This window comes from Vicia villosa, linkage group LG3, assembly GCF_029867415.1.
Source record: "Vicia villosa cultivar HV-30 ecotype Madison, WI linkage group LG3, Vvil1.0, whole genome shotgun sequence".
Taxonomy (NCBI): domain Eukaryota; kingdom Viridiplantae; phylum Streptophyta; class Magnoliopsida; order Fabales; family Fabaceae; genus Vicia; species Vicia villosa.
Window position 1 is genome coordinate 100,580,801 of NC_081182.1, and position 8,032 is coordinate 100,588,832.

At 34.0% G+C, this 8,032-nt stretch overlaps 2 protein-coding genes across 2 annotated transcripts; one reads left to right on the forward strand and one right to left on the reverse strand.

The window, feature by feature from the left end:
• The first annotated feature begins 64 nt into the window (after positions 1-64).
• LOC131662234 (uncharacterized) lies at positions 65-3,066 on the forward strand. The gene is made up of 2 exons (XM_058931958.1): positions 65-1,080; positions 2,256-3,066. The coding sequence occupies exons 1-2, from the start codon at positions 332-334 to the stop codon at positions 2,902-2,904; spliced, it is 1,398 nt and encodes a 465-aa protein (XP_058787941.1). The 5' UTR covers positions 65-331; the 3' UTR covers positions 2,905-3,066.
• Positions 3,067-3,786: 720 nt separating this feature from the next.
• Positions 3,787-7,193, reverse strand: LOC131662235 (chaperonin-like RbcX protein 2, chloroplastic). The gene is made up of 5 exons (XM_058931961.1): positions 6,610-7,193; positions 6,186-6,277; positions 4,432-4,489; positions 4,232-4,297; positions 3,787-4,138 (listed from the first exon to the last, which is right to left on the reverse strand). The coding sequence occupies exons 1-5, from the start codon at positions 6,934-6,936 to the stop codon at positions 4,016-4,018; spliced, it is 666 nt and encodes a 221-aa protein (XP_058787944.1). The 5' UTR covers positions 6,937-7,193; the 3' UTR covers positions 3,787-4,015.
• Between the last annotated feature and the right edge of the window lie 839 nt (positions 7,194-8,032).

Below are 8,032 nucleotides of genomic sequence, written 5' to 3' on the forward strand. Positions count from 1 at the left end.
AAAATAAAATCAATATTAAGTATTCAAAATACAAGAATCTATCAAGTTACCACACAAAAATTTATTTGTAGCAAGTAGTTAAATATAAGAATCAAGTTGACAAATTTTTTCTAACAAGTTGAATTTTATTAAATTTATGAAATATTTTTGAAATGTTAATAGTTTTAAAATTTACTCCAAGGAAAGACTAATTTGGTAGTTTGAAAAAATAATGAATCAAAACTAGTATAGGTATAGACGTATAGTATAGTATAGAACACTCACTTCAAACCCTTAAACCCTAAAACCTCTTCATTTCCAATAATCCACTTTCTCCGTCGCCGCTGCAACCATGGCGGAGCTGAAGCTATCCGAAACCCGCGACCTGACGCGGATAGAGCGCGTGGGAGCTCACTCTCACATCCGTGGCCTCGGTCTCGACTCCTCATTACAGCCACGAGATGTTTCCGAAGGTATGGTCGGCCAGGTAAACGCCCGGAAAAGCGCCGGCATCATTCTTCAAATGATAAAGGACGGAATGATCGCCGGACGCGCCGTTCTCCTCGCCGGCCAACCAGGAACCGGTAAAACCGCCATCGCCATGGGGATGGCGAAGTCTCTCGGTCTCGAAACGCCATTCGCTATGATCGCCGGCAGCGAGCTCTTCTCGCTCGAGATGTCGAAGACCGAAGCGCTAACGCAAGCCTTTCGTAAAGCCATCGGTGTGCGTATCAAGGAAGAAACGGAGGTGATTGAAGGTGAGGTTGTTGAGGTTCAGATTGACCGTCCGGCGGTTTCCGGTGCTGCTGCGAAGACGGGGAAGTTGACGCTGAAGTCGACGGAGATGGAGACGGTTTATGACCTTGGCGCTAAGATGATTGAGGCGATTGGGAAGGAGAAAGTGACGAGTGGGGATGTTATTGCCATTGATAAGGCGTCGGGGAAGATTACGAAGCTTGGTAGATCGTTCTCGAGGTCGAGGGATTTCGATGCTATGGGACCGCAGGTGAAGTTTGTGCAGTGTCCTGATGGAGAGTTGCAGAAGAGAAAGGAGGTTGTTCATTGTGTTACTCTTCATGAGATTGATGTTATTAATAGCAGGTTAATTATCCCTTTTATTTTTGCTTTCATGTTTTGTTGATTAATTTCATTAGTTAAGCTTTGTTAATTAAGGAATAATTGTAGCTTATTTTGGGTGTAAATGGTCTATGAAGCCCGTACACCCGAAACACGACCCTTAACATTGGTAGTAATTTAAAAAGTTGAATAAGTTAAACAGAATCACAAGTGTTGGTATTGATTTCGGTGTAGTTAAACATAATCACAAGTGTTGGTATTGATTTCGGCCACCGACATTGACACAGACAATCTTTTTTTTAGGTGTCGGTGCTACAAAATAAATGATAAGGTTTCCATGGTTTTTTGTCTAATAGAACTCAAGTTATTGTTCAACTGTTTGACTATAGTTTATAATTGATTTTTCCTTATAAACGAGGTTTTATGAATATTTAAAAAGCTAATAGGTTAATCAATGTACTCCTTAGAAATATCACTTTAAAATTGTTGGATAGATCTATGTTTTTTTTTTGATGATTACATGACTGATTTGCTCCTAGAGTTGAGTCAAAATGTTCTTGAGTTTGGTGTACAAGGATCAGTGTTATCAAATAGCGGCGCCATGGCTGTTATAACGGATATACATGACGGTTTTTGGGCTCGCCACATTGGTAAATATCGGCCGATATTACGGGTTTTCTGCCATATTCTACTATAATGGCGTTGCAAAGTGACCGGTATGGTGGGATTTTGGCTCTCCGCCTTCAACAACACTTACAAGTATTTACATCCTATCGATGCTTTTTCATGTGATGGTGAAAAAGTGGAATTTCTGTAGCTTGAGCAAGTTAGGCTTGTGGTATATTTTTGTGGGGTGATTATTTTGGATCCCACTGACCCATTGTTGTTGGGATTGAGAGAAGCTAGTACGCTTAATTTTAGATTTGTGTTTAGAAAAATTGACTACGAATCATTGAAAGCTTGGATACATTAATGCTGTGTGCTTTGCAGTTAGTAATTTCTCGAAGTGCCCTTTTTCACCGAATGTTAAATCATTCTAAATAAATATGAAGCTTTCTATTAAATTTTCCTTGATGGTTTTACATTATTTTGTTGTTTATCTCCTTCAATAAGGATGGTCACTTTTAAGGCTTATAAATTGTCTAAATGGCTGCTTCTTTTTTCTCACCATCGACGAATTCTCTTGTTTTTAATTTCAGAACGCAGGGATTTCTGGCTCTTTTCACCGGTGATACAGGTGAAATTTGTGCAGAAGTCAGGGAACAAATAGACACCAAAGTGGCAGAATGGAAAGAAGAAGGAAAAGCAGAGATTGTGCCCGGTGTCCTTTTCATTGATGAGATACACATGCTTGATATAGAGTGCTTTTCATTCCTAAATCGGGCTCTGGAGAACGAGATGTCTCCAATATTAATTGTTGCTACCAACAGAGGCTTCACAACTATTCGTGGCACGAATAACAAATCTGCACATGGGATTCCCGGTGATCTTCTTGAACGTCTTCTCATCATCAAAACTGATCCTTATACCGAGGATGAAATTCACAAGATTCTGGATATCAGATGCCAAGAGGAAGACGTAGACATGAGTGAAGGTGCAAAGCGTTTGTTAACCAAAATAGGTGTAGAAACATCACTGCGATATGCCATTAATCTAATCACAGCAGCTGCTTTGGCGTGCCAAAAGCGAAAGGGAAAGACAGTGGAAATGGAAGACATAAATCGGGTTTACAATTTGTTTTTGGATGTCAAAAGATCGACACAGTACTTGATGGAATATCAAAGTCAATACATGTTCAGTGAAACAGGTGAAGTTGATGAAGATGACGCCAATGCTATGGTCCTCTGAAATTCATGCTCATCAGTTGGAGCTTTGTAATTATTCGCTATTTATGTAAGTTGCAGCTATTTATTTCATGATCGGCCGGGTCATTGAACTTAATTTGTATTTGATTTTGAGCACCAGTAGTTATTCGAAGGTTGAATTGCAGTATTTACAATGCTAACACAACTGTGATTTATATGATTATATCTACCGAACTTTTCCAAGGTTTTTATATTTGCTGACTGCTGTCTCATGTGTGCACTATCATGCTCATTTTCATTTTCGGTTATCCATAGAGTATTTCAAGATTTATTTTTTGGTAGTGACTTTGCCACATTTGCTTCTTTACATTTAAAAAAAATATTAATTTAGTCTTTTATGTGCTTGATTACTTATAATTGGGTAAATTTGTATTGAGAAAAACAATAAAACAATTAATTATAACCTAATATTAAATTTTACTACATTTATCGCTTAACTTGTGCCTTTGGGGCACAAGTTAGCATTACCCTTTATAATTTTAGCAATTTAATGAAATCATAATTCCATTTCCTTCATCCTCATTCACTCATTTGTTGTCCTAAATTAATAAGTCTAACTCCAATTTCCTGCAATCATAACAACTTGAACACACGAAATTTATGGCTTCAAAGCTCATTCTTCAGCAATGCATTGAATTTGTAAAATCATAACTCTAGACTTTTATCTCAATTGGTAGATGTGAAGATGAGGGGACATGTCATAAATGATTAGAGGATGTATTTGACCTTTTCTTAGATCTCATTCATAATTCTAATACGAGTTCATGAAAGTGTTCGACTTCGAATCAACTAAAACATAGATATATCGTTAATACGAGATGATTTTAGAATATTGATAATATGAGAGACAAACATTATACCAGTATGAATTTGGAAGTTGACAATACTTATGATTTAGATACTGTTTAGAAGCATTCTTCGCAGATGCCTCAAGTTTTGAAATCCTACATCTCAAACTATTAAAAATAATGGACTATGTATTTAAAAGGTATTGATATATACACAATTTAATACTATAAATCTGGAAAATGACATTTGGAAACAAAACATGTTTATACCTAAACTAGGAATTAAGCAACAATGTTTCATTCATATCAACCAATTTTTTCTGTGTTGCTGTCATCCGATGGCCATATTACTGTCTCCATGAGTCTTTCCCTCATCAACTCCAAGTTTTCATCAGATATTTCTTTGTATATCTCAGCATGATTACATTTCTGCATAGAATGAAGAAACATTAATGCCTTCTTGACAAACGATTTTACAAGTCTTTCGATAAATTCAAGTACGAGAATTTTGTCTTCCATTACCTTGACCCATTTACCATAGAGGTGAAGCCGAGTTAACATCACTCTTTCAGCAAGCTCTTGTTGTTCCTGTCAATTGAATGAAAACATATATGGCATCATCTAACTCATGCATTAACAGAACACAAATGTTAAACTGAGATGTAAAATTTTCAGTAAAAGTTGTTAGTATATTCATGGAATGACTAAGAATGAAAGAGTACCTTCCCGAGCATTCGGATAAAACGTTTACCATCTGTTGGTTTGTTTGATACAACAAAACTGTAAATATAGAACAAAACATCAATAACATTACCATCTAAATAAACACCTTACAGTGAAATCGTAAAACAAAAATAATTATTACTTAGTTTTGTTACAAGTTAGTTAAAATTTATTAGTCGGTCATACACGTATTCATTGTATACATCTTATCTCTGTAACAATTGAATTATTTTTTTTATCTTATTTTTTTTTTTTTTTGAGTTCAACCATATTTTTTAACATAACATGATCACCACAATGAAGAAAAGATGATTAAACTTATCAACGAATATAATCTCCAATCATTTTCTTCTTTCTTTCCAATTTTTTTTTCTCATTTCACTATATTCTTTTCTTTTGATCAAATGATATCAAATTTTTAAAGGCTTTCACGATAATAATTGAATTCTTTTGATCAAATAATTTTGATTATTATATAATTGTTGAAATTTCTCACACACCTAAGATTATTTTGATGAATTTATTTTATACTTTCTATCCAATGGTAGTTAACATGTTTTATTCCTTCTCTATATGCTTATACACTATAATATTTAAACATCTTTTGTTCTTTTTGTGCTTCTATCCTATGATGGGTAAACTTTGTTAACCAAATTGGGCATTTGAAGACTCAAAATTGAATTTATTGATTCTATTGGAATTAGGAATTTTTTTCAAAGGGTGTGTTTGTTTTAGGGTTACCAAAATTATTCCTGGGAATATGAGTATGAGAATGCAATATTCCCATGTTTGATTCAAGTTTTAAAAAATTATTCCAAGAAATTTTTTATTCCAAGGAATATTATTTACACATAATTTTTCAATTCTTATTCCAAAGCATAAAGGGTGGGAATAAAATATTCTCATGGGAATAAGTTAAACCAACTCTAACTTCCAACTATCACTCATAATTAAAAAAAAATTAATTAAAATTTTTTTTCGATTTCATTTCAATTCGATGTTTAAATTAATTTTTTTTATTATTATGCCTAGGAAAATAAATGTCTACCAAACACATAGGTTGGAACAATATTCCCGGGAATAATAATCCTAGGAATAATATTCCAAGGATTATAATCTTAAGCCATAAAACAAACACACTAAAGAGTCTAAAATAGGCCGAACACTTCTATGAGTTAGGCATCATTTCGATTACCGCTGTCAAAATCAATTTTTCTTTTTTAACGGATGTGATTAGGACGTGTATATTTTCTTTTGTAATTTTCTTTAATGAGTTATGTTGTATTTTTTTTTTTTGTATTTTATTGTTATATTCAAATTGAAAAATGTTAATCTATATTCTAACTTAAAGAAGAGTATTAAAGTCAATTGTGTAATGTTTGGTTATAGGTATTATTAGTTAGTTAGTTTTGTTACAAATTAGTTAACATTTATTAGTGGATGATCATCACAATATAAAATATATCATGTATTTAATGTAAGATGTATTTTATCATTGAATCAATATTAAAAAATTAAATCATCCTTTATTTTAATTCTCTCTTCTTAGACTCAATCATTCATCATTTGCTTCCTAACATCTTGGAAACATGATAAAAAACATAAATAAGGTCGCTTTTTCCAAATGATAATTGTTACTATCATTCAACACAAAATAAGTAACTAAACACAATCTTAACATGTGACTAAATATTTGAGTAAAAAGAAAATGTGACAAAATACAAAATGTAACAAGAATAAAGAATTCACTTACTTATAAAACCAAGTATATTTAGGTGGATTCATCTCATACAGTTGCTGAAGAACAGTCCTCACAGCTTTGTACGTGAAATAGTTGAGCAATTGCTGTTTACAAAGATAAGCTCAGTTAGATTGCTTTCTTATATAACATAGGTTAACAAATTCATATCATAATTTAACATAAAAAAGACTGGATCTAGCCTTGCAACTGACTAATTCAAAGGGATTAATCCTACCGTCCACTTTAAAGTTAGAGCATAGCTATGTATGAATTTGGTCTAACACAAAAATTGTTAGCACCTAATCAGATTTAAACCAAAGACTTTGAGAAGAGCACACTCTGATGACTTAAGCTTTCATCATCGTGAAACTAGAATTATGAAGTTAAGAACATTATCATTATTGAATAACATGCTCCAAAGTTTAGATAAAATTACCGTTTTAACATCCTCAAAAGTATCATCATACTGACCACCAAGTTCACTAACAATGGTAACTCTCCTATCATAACTGCTTTGCTTCTTACAGCTTCTGCTAAACTTGAGTCTCCATTCCCTACCCGGATCAGTAAAAGAGCTGCTCAACCCCAAACTCCTACCGCCGCCGCGCCTCGCCGAATACTTCTTTCCCATCAAATTCTTCCACAAAACCACCTCTCCACAACCACTCTTCACATTAGTTGTTGGAAGAGAATCCACACACAAACATGGACCAGTGTGTGAATCCATCATAGATGAACCAACAAGAGATATTGCTCCTACCATCTTCCTCTCTCACAAATCCAAAGTCCAAACTATCAAAAACAACGAAAGCTCTTGAAAGCTGAATGATAAAAATAAAAATGGTCTTAAAGATACCTAACAGAATAAATAAGCAATTAAGGAAGTTGCTAATAAAGGGTATGCAGAAAAATTGGAACTTGTGAAGTAGTTACAGTCAAAGACGGATGAAGAGTTTGTTTGAAAGATGAAGAAGAGAAAGAGGAGGCGAAGAGTTGCAAGGAAAAGTAAACAAAAATAGAACAAGGGTGTGAGATTTTTTGAAGGGTGTGTGTGGATGTTAACCAGACAAATTTTTGAGGTCCAAAATTGTCCAACGGAAAATTAATAAAAAAGGGATTCAAAATTGACATTGGCTTCTTCTTTAAGATTGAAATTCAACAATTGTTAACCAAAGGAATCAAAGATACCATGTGGTTAGATACGTTTGGTGAATGTAGTTAGCCACGTGGAGGTGAATCTTTGTCGTTTTTTTGTTTAAGGATTCCGTTTTGGGTTTGTTACACATGTGTGAAGGGGAATGGGAACTGTTTCTGCCAAACAAACTCGTGCATAGTTCACATATGAACGTGGCACAAATGTTGGACAATGTTCACTTTCTTTAGAATTGTGAGTTTCTATGTTTGTTAACGGTTTATTTTGTTCTTAGTTGGTGGATGTAAAAATTAAGATTGGGAGTCAAATCTCATGTAAAGTTAAATAATTTACTCTATAATTGTTTAAAGTGATTTTTGGTTAATGAAAAAGAGAAAAAAAGAGCGGTTCGAGCGTTTATTGGGCAATGGTAGAATGATAGTTAACAAGCTGACAGTAACTTAGTTCGCTTGTATTTGGAGTATCTGAAAATCAAGAAATCACAAGATCTTTGGCAATAAAGAAATCAAAGCAGAAAAGATGACAGAAGACGTGATCAGTGTTTTAAAAATCGGACCGGACATCAAACCAGTGAGGGTACTGGGTCACTGGTTTATTGTTCGAACCACTGAGTCACTGGTCGAACTGCATGACTAAACTGGGTTAAACCAGATAACTCGGTTGAATAGACCGGTCGTTATAACAAAATTATATAGGTATAAAATCT